The 15,271-nt window shown below is 46.4% G+C and overlaps 1 protein-coding gene and 1 pseudogene across 1 annotated transcript; one reads left to right on the plus strand and one right to left on the minus strand.

Annotated features, from left to right (window-relative positions):
- The first annotated feature begins 1,972 nt into the window (after window positions 1-1,972).
- Window positions 1,973-5,411, plus strand: LOC101150863 (PRAME family member 18). Its single transcript, XM_031006890.3, has 3 exons — window positions 1,973-2,303; window positions 2,690-3,268; window positions 4,203-5,411. The coding sequence occupies exons 1-3, from the start codon at window positions 2,017-2,019 to the stop codon at window positions 4,774-4,776; spliced, it is 1,440 nt and encodes a 479-aa protein (XP_030862750.3). The 5' UTR covers window positions 1,973-2,016; the 3' UTR covers window positions 4,777-5,411.
- A 7,307-nt stretch (window positions 5,412-12,718) lies between these two features.
- Window positions 12,719-14,741, minus strand: LOC129529408 (endogenous retrovirus group K member 104 Rec protein-like; annotated as a pseudogene).
- Window positions 14,742-15,271: the final 530 nt, after the last annotated feature.

Genomic DNA, 15,271 nt, shown 5'->3' on the forward strand with positions numbered 1-15,271 from the left:
TGGCCAGGCTGGTCTCGAACACCTGACCTCGTGATCTGCCCACCTAGGCCTCTCAAAGTGCTGGGATTATAGTTGTGAGCCACCATGCCCAGCTTCAGAGTTCCGAATCAAGCAGTTGAAAAATAATGCAATTGACTGAAGTCTTTTTTTTTTTTTTTTTTTCTTTGAGACATTGTCTTCCTGCGTCATTCTTGGTGGAATGCAGTATTGTGATCTCAACTCACTGCAACCTCTGCCTTCTGGGCTCAAGCTATCCTCCCTACTCAGAAGTTCTAGCCTTCTGAATAGCTGGAATTCAGGCATGCACCAGTATAACCGGCTAATTTTTTTGTTTTTGTTTTGTTTTTGTTTTGTTTCTGTTTTTTTCTTTTTCTTTTTTTTTTTTTTGAGAGAGAGTCTCACTCTGTTGCCCAGGTTCCAGTGCAGAGGCATGATCTTGGCTCACTGCAACTTCTGCTTCCCGGGTTCAAGTGATTCTCCTGCTTCAGCCTCCCAAGTAGCTGGGACTGTGGGTGTGTGCCACCACACCTGGCTAATTTTTGTATTTTTAATAGAGATAGGGTTTCACTATGTTGGCCAGGCTGGTCTTAAACTCCCAAACTCAGGCGATCTGCCCGCCTCAGTCTCACAAAGTGCTGAGATTACAGGTGTGAGCCACCGTGCCAGGCCTATTATTATTTTTTTTTATAGTGATGGGGTCTTGGTTTGTTACCTAGGCTGGTCTAGGACACCTAGATTCAAGCAAACCTCCCACTTTGCCTTCTAAAGTCTTGGGATTACAGGCATGAGCCAACATGACTGGTCTCATACACCATTTTCAAGAATGGAGTCTTTGTTCTGAATGTGGGATCCATTTGTTTCTCTAGACTCCATTCCAAAGTGGGTAATATTTTATTTATTTATTTATTTTATTAAGACAGAGTCTTGCTCTTCTGCCCAGGCTGGGGGTACAGTGGCACAGTCTCAGATCACTGTAACTTCTGCTTCCCAGACACAAGCCATCCTTCCACCTCAGCCTGCAGAGCAGCTGGGACTACAGGTGTGCGCCATCACATCCATCTATTTTTTGTATTTTTTTGGAGAGACAGGGTCTCACTATGTAGTCCAGGCTGGTCAGCAACTCCAGGGCTTAAGTGGTTGTTCTGCCTTGGCTTGCCAAAGTGTTGGAATTACAGCTGTGAGCTTCCATGTGTGGCCCCTCATTACTCTTTTGAAAGTGAACATAATGGTGTCTAATTAAAAATATCCCTTTAGTCTCTCCCAGCCAAGTTCACTGTGGGAACTGAGACTGTAGGCTGCTTGGGGCCACAGGAGACTCCCATTACCATTGTTTTATTGTTTTATTTATTTATTTTTTTTTTTGAGACTGAGTCTCGCTCTACTGCCCAGGCTGGAAGGCTGGAGTGCAGTGGCACTATCTCAGCTCACTGCAACCTCTGCCTCCTGGGTTCAAGTGATTCTTGTGCCTCAGCCTCCCGAGTAGCTGGAGTTACAGGCACCTGCCACCATGCCTGGCTACTTTTTGTATTTTTAGTAAAGACTGGGTTTTACCTTGTTGGCCAGGCTGGTCTCTAACTCCTGACCTCAAGTGAGCCGCCCGCCTTGGCCTCCAAAGTGCTGGGACTACAGTTGTGAGCCACCAAGCCCAGCCACATGACCATTGTTTTAGATCCTTAAATTGAGAAGACATTTTTTCTCAAAAAAGGAGCTGAGCTTTGAAGACTCTCGGTAACACTTCCCAGAGCTAATAGAGTTGGGTGGAGCAATTAATGAAAATTCATGGAGTAGGAGTGATCTTGCCCGTTCCTTGGAGGTTGGGAGACACTCTTCTTGGTACCAGAAGGGCAGAACTATGTCTCTGTGGCCAATTATTGCAGAGTCGAATTGGGGTAAACTAAGGACTCTTTCTCACCTGCCAGAGTAGTGACTTTTGGCCCAGGAGAAGTCAGGGTGTGAGAGGACTGGCCTGATAAGTTTGTCTTTCCTCTGGATTTTTTTTCTTGCAGATTTATCAGGATGAGCTTCCAGGCCCCACGCAGACTCCTGGAGCTGGCAGGGCAGAGCCTGCTGAGGGACCAGGCCTTGGCCATCTCCGTCCTGGAGGAGCTGCCCAGGGAGCTCTTCCCCCCACTGTTCGTGGAGGCCTTCACTAGCAGACGCTGTGAGGTTCTGAAGGTGATGGTGCAGGCCTGGCCCTTCCCCTGCCTCCCTCTGGGGTCCCTGATGAAGACGCCTGATCTGGAGATCTTACATTATGTAGTGGATGGGATTGATTGCCTGCTTGCCCAAAAGGTTCGCCCCAGGTGAGGTGACCCAGGTGGGGAGGGCCCAGGTGTCCAGGGAATAAGCAGCTGGGTCAGACAAATTGGGAACCCGGGGTGGCCCAGGGGCTTCTGATGGTGCCAGTGAGAAAGCTGGGAAAGTTCTTGGCTATTGCCCAGCTCCTCTGGGAAAGGACTGCTCACCATACAGGGTCCACTGAGGAAACAGGAACCTGCCTGCTCCCAGTGGAAGGTAAAGACACCAGAAGTGGGTACCAGGCAGAATCCAAGGGGGAAAGGGATGGAGAAGAGACAGAAGGAGGGGCGCTGAGGAAAAAAGCAGCTGAAGTCCTTGATGTGGAGTGAAAGCCCAGGTCAGGGGTGGGTCCTTGTCTACGTTCTGAGCTTTTCCCCTGTGTTACTCACAGGAGGTGGAAACTTCAAGTGCTGGAAATGCGGGATGTTGATGAGAATTTTTGGACCATATGGTCTGGAGCCAGGACCCTGTCCTGCTCCCCAGAGGCCATGAGTAAGAGGCAGACAGTGGAGGACTGTCCAAGGACAGGAGAGAAGCAGCCCTTGAAGGTGTTCATGGATGTTTGCCTCAAGGAAAAATTCATGGATGAAGATCTGAGCTTCTTCTCTGGGTGGGTCCAGCACAGAAGAGGTTCAGTACACCTGTGCTGTACTAAGGTGGTGAATTATTCAGTGAGCATTCTAAATTTCAGAAACATATTGGAAACAGTATACCCAGACAGTATCCAAGTGTTGGAAATTTGGAACATGTGCTGGCCACGTATGATGGCAGAGTTTAGCCGTTACCTGAGCCAGATGAGGAATCTTCGCAAACTCTTCATCTCCGATGGCTGTCGTTACCTGCTAAGCTCTGACAACCAAGAACAGTTAGTTGCTGAATTCAGCTCTGTGCTCCTCAGGCTGGAGTACCTCCAGATGCTTTATGTAAGAAGGGTCTGCTTCTTCAGAGGCTACCTGGACCAGCTGATCAGGTGAGGAAGGATGGTGAGCTTTCTCTGGGGGCCTTTTTGTTACAATAAACACCAATCAGCATCTACTGTGCCAGCCACTGGAGATGTCTAGGGAAGGGGACACTAGAATGCATTGTCCTGTTTGGTGCTCTATATCCTGAAGTGGGTATCACAGGATCGCTCCAGTAAGGGCAGAGGGATGACCTGGGGTAGAAGCTACAGAGAGGGACATCGTGTAGGGAGCTGGTTAGTGGAGGGTTCAGCTCTAGTGAGGGTGAATTCCTTTTAGGAATTCCTTGTTAGGAAGTGTGTTTAAAGTTAATATGATAAAAAAGAGGCAACAGAGGGGAGGGTGTAAAAGAAGAGAAAGTGCACCAAACCTGTGCGTTTCACAGAGGAAGCTCTGTCCTCACAGCTTAGTGAACGTGAATGATCCCCTCTCTGATTCCCTGTCTGTAAAAGGTTGTTTTGAACTCCAGGAAAGGTAACTGACATGGGAAATGCGTGCTTCTGGGATGGAGGTGAGGGAGTAGGCACGAGAGTGGTACAAAGTGACAGGTGGTTTGCAGATGTGGCCATGTCAGGGAGCCTCTGAAAGCAGGTAGCCCTAGCTGATGTCCCTAGACCTTGCTCAGGTCAGTTCTTTGGGCATCTCTTCCACTGGGCTCCTGTGGCCCAGAGATGAAGCTTTCTGCTGGAAGATGAAGAAAAGAGGCTTTAGAGATTTTATGGCCTTGAACCAATCACACCAGTGATGGTGACAGGACTGAGCCTAAAATGGGACTGCCTCTGAATGATCCAAGTCCTCATCAGGCAGCACCTTGCGGGAGGACCGTGATTAGATGATGAGAACAAACTTGTGTTTGGGCAAAACAGGCTCTTCCCTTGACGTTATTTTCCCACCACCGTCCTCTAACTGGTGCCATTGCCAGTACTAACTTCTTGCTCTCCCCAGGTGCCTCAAGAGCCCGTTGGAGACATTGGCATTAACTTATGGCTTCCTAGAAGAAGAGGACTTGAAATGTCTGCCCCGGTACCCAAGTCTCAGTCAACTGAAGCAGCTGAATCTGAGTCATGGTGCACTGCGCTTCATCCGTCTTGAGCCCCTCCGAGCTCTGCTAGAGAAAGTTGCTGCCACTCTTCAGACCCTCTTCTTAGTGGACTGTGGGATTGGGGACTCCAAACTCAGGGTCATCCTGCCTGCCCTGAGCCGCTGCTCCAACCTCACCACTTTCTGTTTTCACGGCAATGACACGTCCATGGATGCTCTGAAGGACCTACTGCGCCACACAGGCAGGCTGAGCAATTTGAGCCTGGAAACATATCCTGCCCCTCGGGAGAGTCTTGACAACAGGGGTCGTGTCATTTCGGAGCTCCTCACCCCACTTCAGGCTGAGCTGATGCGTATACTGAGGGAAGTAAGGGAGCCCAAAAGGATCTTCTTTGCTCCGGTCTCCTGCCCTTGCTGTGGCACGTCGTCCACTGAGCAACTGGAGTTCAATTTTTGCTTGTGGGGAAGGCCTGCCTAGTGGGGTGGAGGTATAAAAAGCTTTTTCTCCAGGCACTTGGAAACTAAAATCTGGGACATAGATGTCTTTTATTTTTCTTTTTCCTTATTTTACAATTTTACAGTTTTTATTTAAAAATTTGAGACAGGGTTTCCCTATGTTGTCCAGGCTGGTCTCAAACTCTTACGCTTAAGGGAGCCCCCTGCTTGGTCTCCCAAGATTCTGGGATTACAGGCATAAGCAGCTGTGCCGGGTCTATAGGTGCATGATAAAGGGAGCAGAGAAACCTCTGTTTCAGGCATGTGCTTTCTGTGAGTGGGAAAAAAACACAAAAAATCCCAGCAGGGGGCAGCACTGGGGAAAAGGTTGAATGGAGTCACTGAGACTCAGGGATCTGTGTCCTAGACAGTCAGAAATAGAACCTGAAGTTCTAGAGTGAGGGAGTTATCTCAGCAAGGATGGATACAAAGAAACGTCGGAAGTAGAGGGAAGCTAAATGGAAACTCTCTGCTGTCCTTCATGATTGATTAGCCTGTTTCAGCAATTTATACATCAGAAATCTTTAGTTCCTGATGAATTAAGAAAAGAGGTACTAATTCATCTGTGATTTAGGTTCATCTGCAGGAAATAAAGGAATCAAAATAAATTTCATTTTGTTGTTGTGTTTCTTTTTTCTTTTTTTTTGTTTTGTTTTAGACGGAGATTCGCTCTTGTTGCCCAGGCTGGAGTGAAATGGTGTGATCTTGGCTCACCACAACCTCCGCCTCCTGGGTTCAAGCGATTTTCCTGCCTCAGCCTCCCAAGTAGCTGGGATCACAGGCATGCACCACCATGCCCAGCTAATTTTGTATTTTTATTAGAAATGGCATTTCTCCATGTTGATCAGGCTGGTCTCGAACTCCTGACCTCAGGTAATCTGCCCACCTTGGCCTCCCAAAGTGCTAGGATTACAGGCATGAGCCACTGAGCCTGACCAGTTTTGTTTGTTTGTTTGTTTGTTTTGTTTATTTGATGGAGTCTTGCTTGGTCACCTAGGCTGGAGTGCAGTGGTGTGATCTTGGCTCACTGCAACCTCCAACTCCCAGGTTCAAGGGAATTTGTGTTTTTAGTAGAGACGGGGTTTCACGATGTTGGCCTGACTGGTCTCAAACTCCTAACCTCAAGTGACCTCAAGGAAGCCTCCCAAAGTGCTAGGATTACAGGTGTGAACCACAGTGCCCAGCCTAAACTTTGATTAATTTATGCCCATTCTTTACCTCTCCAGTCATCTCTTCCTTACTTTCTCCTGTGGTTATTTACTGGGCTCATCCACAACAGATGCATGCCTGGGACCTGGAACATTCTATGTGGGCAGTGATGATGAACCATTGAGTCAACCCTCTTCTTGTCAGGGGCCCTCACTGCTCCCCAGATACTGAGACCCTGCTCACTCCCAATGGGCAGATCTGGGAGAATCTGTTCCTGATCATTGGCCATGTCAGGAAAGGGCTTCACTGCACAAGGTGCGGCCCCCTGCCTTGGGAGGGAATGGCCATAGTGTGTACTAGCGGGAGCCTCATGGCATCACCAACCCTTGCCTGTCCTCATGGTGGCTAGTGGGTTTTACTGAATTAACATAATTGTGTGTAGTAAAGATGTCCAATTTCTCTTAGAAAAATACTAAAATCATTTAGGTAGATAACACTTTCTAAATATTTCTAGCCCATATCAATATGCATCCTTTTGGAAATTAACTCATTTCAATGAGACATCTTCCTGTAACACCTCCCTTCTCTCCTTATCAAAAAATGGGAAAACCAGGGCACTGACCTGTCCTCATGGTGACTAGTGGGGTTTACTGAATTAAAGTGATTGTGTCCAGTAAAGATATCCAATTTCTCTTAGAATAATGCTAAAATCATTTAGGTGGATAATACATTCTAAATATTTCCAGCCCATATTAATGGAAATATACATCCTTTTGGAAACTAACTCATTTCAATGAGAGATCTTCCTATCACACCTCCCTTCTCTCCTTATCAAAAAACAGGAAAACCTGGGCTTGACCTAGCTAGCGCTCCTACACTGCCATGAGAATCCCTTTGGGACGTTCCCCATTTGGGACTGGCAGCACTCTTGTGGTTTACTAAAACTTAGGTAAACCTGGGCTTAAGCCACCACCTGGAGCCAAGAAGGAAGCAGCAACCCAGTGGTGAAGATTCACTAAGGGAATGTATTCAGTCCAAACCAAAGCAAGCCAGACAGAGAAAACTGGAGTAAATCATTCTTCCTTCAGTGCAAAAATACAGATCTATATCTACAAGAAACTAGAGCAAACAGGAAACCGTGACCTCCTCAAAATGACAAAGCAGAAATCTAGTGGGTGACTCTAATGTGATGGCTATTTGTCAGGTCTCTAACCAATCACTGAAAATCGCAGGTTTTCAAACTTGTATTTTAGTTCCAGAAATACAGATGCAGGTTTGTTCTATAGATAATAGACAAACTATCAGATAATAATTTTGGTAGTTTTTGTTTGTTTGTTTGTTTTTTGAGGCGGCGTCTCACTCTGTCACCCAGGCTGGAGTGTAGTGGCATGCTCTCAGCTCACTGCAACCTCTGCCTCCCAGAGTCAAGCAATTCTCCTGCCTCGGCCTCCCAAGTAGCTGAGACTACAGACTTGCATTACCATGCCAGGCTAAGTTTTTGCATTTTTAGTAGAGACAGGGTTTCACCATGTTGGACATGGAGAACTCCTGACCTCAAATGATGCACCTGCCTCAGTGCTGGGATTAGAGGTGTGAGCCACCATGTCCAGCCAGTTTTGGTAGTTTTTTGATACCCACTCCCCTTCCACCTTCCACTCTCCAGTAGTCCCGGGCGTCTATTGTTCCCATTATGATGTCATGTATACTTAATATTTGGCTCCCATTTATAAGTGAGAACATGTGGTGTTTGGTTTTCTGTGCCTGCTTTAGTTTGCTTAGCATAACGGCTTCTAGCTCCATCCATGTTGAAGCAAAAGGAGGATGAGGACTTAATGAAAGGGCATTATCTTGTTCTTGTTTCAGGCTGTGTAGGTTTCCATGGTGTATCTGTACCATATTTTGTTAATCCAGTCCACCACTGATGGGTATTCCAGTGGATTCCACGTCTTTGCTGTTGTGAATAGTGCTGCGATGAGCATCTACATGTGACCACCCCCACTCAACATGTGCTAGAGTCTCACGTTACTGGAGTCTCTATATTACCCGGGCTGGTCCAGAACAGCCAGGCTCAGGCAGGGCTCCAATCTTAGCCTTACAAAGTATTGGGATTACAGGCATGAGGCACCACACATGGCTCTATTTTATTATAACATATATTTCTAGGCCGGATGTGGTGGCTCACGCCTGTAATCCCAGCACTTTGGGAGGCCGAGGCGGGTGGATCACAAGGTCAAGAGATGGAGACCATCCTGGCCAACATGGTGAAACCCCGTCTCTACTAAAAATACAAAAATTAGCTAGGCATGGTGGCACGTGCCTGTAATCGCAGCTGCTCAGAAGGCTGAGTCAAGGAGAATTGCTTGAACCCGAGAGGCAGAGACTGCAGTGAGCCGAGATCGTGCTGCTGCACTGCAGCCTGGGCAAAGAGCGAGACTCCCTCTCAAAAAAAAAAAAAAAAGCTATAATTCTATAGGCCAAGCAAGGTGGCTCACACTTGTAATTCCAGCACTTTGGGAGGCCGATGTGGGTGGATTGCTTGAGCCAAGGAGTTCTAGCCTGGGCAACAAGGCAAAATCCTGTCTCTGCTTAAAAAGGAAAAAAAAAGATATATTTCTGTAGCTTATGGCCTGTAGGCTGGCCATGCCTCAGGCTCGAAAGTGCAGCTTTCAGAAAAGATCCTTCACTGGTACTTCCAGGGAGGAAGTGATGAGGCAGGAATTTATGCTGAGTGGGTTGGCCAAGTATACACACTCAACAGGTCATGAAATGGGCTATGAGTATTCTTGAAGGGGGCCTAACACATGCATACTGAATAAACATACATGTGGCTTATGTCCCATGTTCACTTTGAGGTGGAGACTTCACATTTCTTTTTCTTTTTGAGACAGAGTCTTGCTCTGTCACCCAAGCTGGACTGCAATGGCACCGTATCAGCTCACTGCATCCTCCACCTCCCAGGTTCAAGCGATTCTCCTGCCTCAGCCAAGCAGCTGAGACTACAGGTACATGCCACCACACCTGGCTACTTTTTTTTTTTTTTGAAATGGAGTCTCGCTCTGTCGCCCAGGCTGGAGTGCAGTGGTGCAATCTCCACTCACTGCAAGCTCCGCTTCCCGGGTTCACGCCATTCTCCTGCCTCAGCCTCCCCAGCAGCTGGGACTACAGGCTCACGCCACCACGCCCAGCTAATTTTTGTATTTTTAGTAGAGACGGGGTTTCTCTGTGTTAAACAGGATTGTCTCGATCTCCTGACCTTGTGATCCGCCTGCCTCGGCCTCCCAAAGTGCTGGGATTACAGGCGTGAGCCACTGCACCTGGCCCACTTTTTCTATTTTTAGTAGCGATAGGGTTTCACTATGTTGGTCAGGCTGGTCTGGAACGCCTGACCTCAGGTGATCTGCCGCCTCGGTCTCCCAGAGTGTTCCGAAGTGCTGGGATTACAGGCGTGAGCCACCGTGCTGCGCCGAGACTTCACGTTTCAATGCATTGCAGCTAGACCCCCCATATCAAATGGTGCATCAGGGACATGAAGATGCTCGCGTGCTAAGTCTCTTTCAAGTGGCCAGAACCAGTCAATGCTCAGAGGCCTCTCATCAGCAGAAAGTTACTGGAATCAATCTCTTGTCCAATCAAAGCTGGAGTCATGGCTTTTGGAACAGGGGGTCAGTTAGTCAGAATCTGGGATGGATGAGCTGCAATCATTTCAATATTGCTTATCTTAGGACCAGTGCTTGTTCAGCTGCTAGAGAGAGAAAAACCCTGTGGCAGTTAGAATATAGTTCATTCAGCTGGGCACAGTGGCTCTTGCCTGTAATCCCAGCACTTTGGGAGGCTGAGGTGGGTGGATAACAATGTCAGCAGGTCAAGACCAGCCTGGCCAACATGGTGAAACCCTGTCTGTACTAAAAATACAAAAAATTAGCCGGGTGTGGTGGCATGCACCTGTAATCCCAGCTACTCGGGAGGCTGAGGCAGGAGAATTGCTTGAACCTGGGAGGCAGAGGTTGCAGTGAGCCAAGATCATGCCACTGCACTTCAGCCTGGACTACAAAGCGAGACGCTGCCTCAAAAAAAAAAAAGTATATAGTTCATTTTTTAAGGGTAGGGGCCCTTGACTTAACCCTTGCCTGGTAAGACCTTAGGTCCTGTATATAACTTGGTATCTTATTACCCTAAATAGTCAATTCAGTCAGCCTTATAATCTCTATTTTAACATGAATACTGGTCAGTTTTTGTGTCTAAACCATGAAAGGAAGGAAGTAAAATGAGACGTGTCTAACCTCCCATCCCGCCATGGTCAGGAACTCAGTTTTAAAGATTTCTCTGGGTACACTTGGCCGAGAGGGAATCTGTTCAGTTCATAGGGGGAGCTTAGGATTTTATTTTTAGTTTTCAGAACGAGGGATGAATAATCATGCAGGCTTCTGCTGGGAGGGAAAAAGTAGAAAAAATGCATTAATTTCACTCTTCCTGTATGCCAGGCCCTATGCCAAGCCCTTAAGTTGCCCCATCTCATTCGATTCTACCAGGGTCACACAGGTGGTGGACATCATCATCCTCATTTTTCAGGAAAACCGAGGCTCTCGCCCAAGGTCCCTGCCCAACAACAACAGGCCCTGAGTTCTCAGCATGGTCCTCACTCAGATACTCTTTGTGTAGGGTTTCTTACCTGAGTCCTCAGCAGGGTCCTCACTTGGATGCCCTTTGTGTAGGATTTCTCACCTGAGTCCCCAGCAGGGTCCTCACTCGGATGCCCTTTGTGTAGGGTTTCTCACCTGAGTCCTCAGCAGGGTCCTCACCTGGATGCCTTTTTTGTAGGGTTTCTCATCTGAGTCCTGAGCAGGGTCCTCACTCAGATGCCCTTTGTGTAGGGTTTCTCACCTGAGTCGTCAGCAGGGTCCTCACTTGGATGTCCTTTGTGTAGGGTTTCTCATCTGAGTCCTGAGCAGGGTCCTCACTCGGATGCCCTTTGTGTAGGGTTTCTCATCTGAGTCCTGAGCAGGGTCCTCACTCGGATGTCCTTTGTGTAGGGTTTCTCATCCAAGTCCTCAGCAGGGTCCTCACTCGGATGTCCTTTGTGTAGGGTTTCTCATCTGAGTCCTGAGCAGGGTCCTCACTCAGATGCCCTTTGTGTAGGGTTTCTCACCTGAGTCCCCAGCAGGGTCCTCACTCGGATGTCCTTAGTGTAGGATTCCTCACCTGAGTCCCCAGCAGGGTCCTCACTCAGATGCCCTTTGTGTAGGGTTTCTCACCATAGGGAAAGTCACTCATCACCCACAGGCACTTGACTATTATCTGCCCTCTAAGGATGTGCGATTCCAAAACACGCTTGCTCTGAGAAAAACCAGGGCCGTATCATTTTCCCGGCCAAACCGGAAAGGAGCCAAGAGATCAAAGGATGACTCAGATGAGCCCAGCTTGGTAAATAATGAGTTGATTAGGATTCACATGCAGGGCACTCCAGGGCAGCAGCAGCACAGCCCCAAAGATCTGTGCCACCTCCTGTCTCTAAACTGCTTTTAAGTGAATTTTCTGGCTCTTTGTCCACTGATTTTGAGCAATCAGCCTCTTCTGCTTGGTAGGTTCTCAGATACTGTCTGGGATGTTTGGGTTCTCGGGGACACCTGCTTCTTGGCTGGGCACAAGAGACTTGGCTTCCTACCTGGCCTTCAGGGTTCAGGCAGGGGACATGCACCCTTAAGTAACCTGATGGGACCTGTCACACCAGAATTCTATACACTTGAAGTGGGGCCAGCCTCTCCACACCTGTGGTTACTTCTCATCAGGTGGGATGAGAGACTGAGGAAAGAAATAAGACACAGAGACAAGGTATAGAGAAAGAAATTGGGCCCAGGGGACCGGCGCTCAGCATACGGAGGACCTGCACTAGCACTGGTCTCTGAGTTCTCTCAGTTTTTATTGATTACTGTTTTCACTATCTCATCAAGGGGAATGTGGCAGGAGAACAGGGTGATAGTGGGGAGAAGGTCAGCAAGAAAACATGTGAGCAAAGGAATCTGTGTCACAAATAAGTTCAAGGGAAGGTTCTATGCCTGGATGTGCACATAGGCCAGATTTATGCTTTTCTCCACCCAAACATCTCAATGGAGTAAAGAGTAACAAAGCAGCATTGCTCCCAACATGTCCCACCTCCTGCCACAAGGCGGTTTTTCTCCTATCTCAGAATGGAACAAATGTACAGTCGGGTTTTATACCCAGACATTGCATTCCCAGGGGCCGGCAGGAGACAGAGGCCTTACTCTTATCTCAGCTGCAAGAGGCCTTCCTCTTTTACTAATCCTCCTCAGCACAGACCCTTCACGCGTGTCGGGCTTGGGGACGGTCAGGTCTTTCCCATCCCATGAGGTCATATTTCAGACTATCACATGGGGAGAAACCTTGGACAGTACCTGGCTTTCCAGGGTAGAGGTCCCTGCAGCTTTCCACAGTGCATTGTGTCCCTGGTTACTTGAGAATGAAGAATGGCAATGACTTTTATCAAGCACACTGCCTGTAAATAGTTTGTAAACAAGGCACATCCTGCACAGCCCTAGATCCCTTAAACCTCGATTCCATACAATACATGTTTCTGTGAGCTCAAGGTTGGGGCTAAAGTTACAAATTAACAGCATCTCAGGGCAAAGCAATTGTTTAGGGTACAGATAAAAATGAAATTTCTTATGTCTTCCTTTTCTACATAGACACAGTAACTGTCTGATCTCTCTTTCTTTTCCCTACATATCCCCCTTTTCTTTTTGAGAAAACCGCCATCATCATCATGGCCCGTTCTCACTGGTCGCTCTCTCTTTGGAGCTGCTGGATACACCTGTAGACTAACAACAGACAAAACAGATATACAAGGATTAATATGAAATTACAGTAGTTGAACTTCTGTTGGTTTTAACCCAAGTGACAGGGTTAAGATTTGTGAGGCCATCAGAAACTTTCACGATTGCCTCAGTTTCTGGCACCAAATTTAAATGGGCTTTTGATGCCTCAAAAATTTGTTCTTTTAATTTTGAAATATCTAAAGTAAGATTATCTTCTCTTCCTTATAGATGACATCTAACCATGTCGCAGTGATGCTCAGACTCATTATAGGCTTGGGGTTTAATACAAAAATCTGACATATTCCAGCCACACTGTAACTGAAAAAGATATTCCAAGCTCATGAGCCTATCTCCCATCCAAATGACAGTTTGTCTAAGATCATTAATTTGGTTTGCCAATTTTTGATCTATTTGGGTCTGAGAGTTCCACAATTTTGAGGAATTCTTTTGCCAATTATTTACATATTCTGCAGTTTGAACAGAGAAGTGTAAAGCAATTCCAGCAGCCACAGCAGTAGCTGTGACTGCAATAAGACCCAAAATCACTGCAATCAAAGTAAAAATGAATCTTTTGGATCTAGTTAGAACTCCTTTTAATACTTCTGTTAAAATATGGACAGATGGGGAAGCCTCCCACTGTCAGTCCATGGACACAGGAATCCACATGCCCTCTCTTGCCCTCACCAGCAGAATACGGTGCTGCCAATCAAAAGTCAAATCAATGCAAGTAAACAATCTACACTTTTCACAGGTTATAGTTTAGGAATCTGGTTTAATAACTATGTTTCCTACAGCTAGCATATAAGGGGGTTTTACACAACTTTGCAAAGGAATTGTCGGATTGGAATTTAGGTTAATAGTATAATATGGCTTATGATCTCTTGTTCCTATAGCTTGATTTTCAGACCAAATTCTAATGTGGTGTGAGGCCACAGTAAGCTTTTGTAATTCTGGATGTTCAGGACCAGTAACAGGACTAACTAACTTTGGTCGAGGTGATGAAATTCGCTTTTCACCCCATTTCCATGGATAGGGTGATTCTAACTTTCTATAAACCTGATCCAGCCTTTCAGTTTAATCACTATCATAGGCCAGATTAATGGGCCAGATGGATGGGGCTGTGAACATGAGTGAGTCTGGCCCATACAATTATAATAAAATTGGCCTCGAGGGGCCCGGTCTATAATAGTTCCAAATTCATTGTTTTGTAATACCACCGCAGTATCAGCCACACATTCTTCCCAAACTGAAACTTTTGGGCCTTTTGGTTCTTTGGGAATTTTCTTGGGGCAAGGCTTCCCCTTAGGCCTAAATTTTAATGATCTTTGATAAGAAGAGTCCTGTAAATTATTTTATCTGTGGCCTGAGTGACATCCCACTTACTATGTGATAAGTAAATCTACTGGTGGCACTGACAGTAGTTACTACTACCAACCAATTTGGGGTTGTAGGCATTAAATATCCTGGTACCTTCCCTAGGCAAATAGGAGGATAATGATACCCAGTGGAAATATTTATCATCAATTGTTTTTTAGGTTGGGCAGGGCAACGATCATCTGTGAGACCTGGTACCCATGCACTATTATTAACACATACCTCAATAGGATTATCCATCCATGTGACTGCCTGAATTAAGGGCGGGAAAGGCACACAGGCCCGGTAAGTATGATTAGTTGTGGCCGCTACTGCAGTCACAGGGAGACTTACCACCGTTGATACAATCATCAAAGCTGCAGGCAGCATGTTCTCTGGAGTTTGTGTTACCCTTTTTGTTCTTCAGGCTTTTTTCAGCTAACTGTGTCAGCTTCTTTAATTGGGCCCAGGTCAGCGGCTCTGCTTTCTTGGTGGATGGCAACTTCATCTGTTCTTCTGATATCACCATTTTGTTCACCCGGTGAGTCGATGATGCTCGATTGCGGGTTTTCCATCTCCGTGGTGGCGCTTCTCTTTGCATCTCCGATGGGTTCATTGTAGAACTTTAAATGTCTAGTGGGTATCCAAACAGGAAGCTGATTTTCTCCTGGTGAAACACAAGCAAAACCTCTCCCCCATGTTATCATTTTCCCTATTTCCCTTGTCTTATTTTTGTTGTCTTTCCACCAAATCAGTTTTCCTTCATGTGGGCTGTTCTTTTTACCAGTAAAATGTTGCTCTGCAGAAGTAGTGGTCTGATTTCTATAAATGTTTAAAAAATTTAAAGTATAGAGTGCTAAATTAAGTTGCATCTGGGGAGTGTTATACTCCTTAATGTCTTTTTCCTTTTTTTGTTTCACCAGTTGAGCTTTGAGTGTTCTATTAGTTCTTTCAATTATGGCCTGTCCTTGGGAATTATAGGGGATTCCTGTTGTATGTGTAATTTTTCACTGATTTCACAATTTTTAAAATGTTTTACTACAGTATCCTGGCCCATTATGTGTTTTAATTTTTTTTTGGAACTCCCATGACAGCAAAACAAGATAATAAATGTCTTTTAACATGGGAAGTACTTTCTCCTGTCTG

Source organism: Gorilla gorilla, chromosome 1, assembly GCF_029281585.2.
Source record: "Gorilla gorilla gorilla isolate KB3781 chromosome 1, NHGRI_mGorGor1-v2.1_pri, whole genome shotgun sequence".
NCBI lineage: Eukaryota > Metazoa > Chordata > Mammalia > Primates > Hominidae > Gorilla > Gorilla gorilla.

Coding starts and splice junctions, on each gene's coding strand:
- LOC101150863 (XM_031006890.3), top strand. CDS start 2,017: ATGAGCTTCCAGGCCCCACGCAGACTCCTGGAGCTGGCAGGGCAGAGC. Junction 2,304..2,689: donor GCCCAAAAGGTTCGCCCCAG/GTGAGGTGACCC, acceptor TGTTACTCACAG/GAGGTGGAAACTTCAAGTGC. Junction 3,269..4,202: donor TACCTGGACCAGCTGATCAG/GTGAGGAAGGAT, acceptor TGCTCTCCCCAG/GTGCCTCAAGAGCCCGTTGG.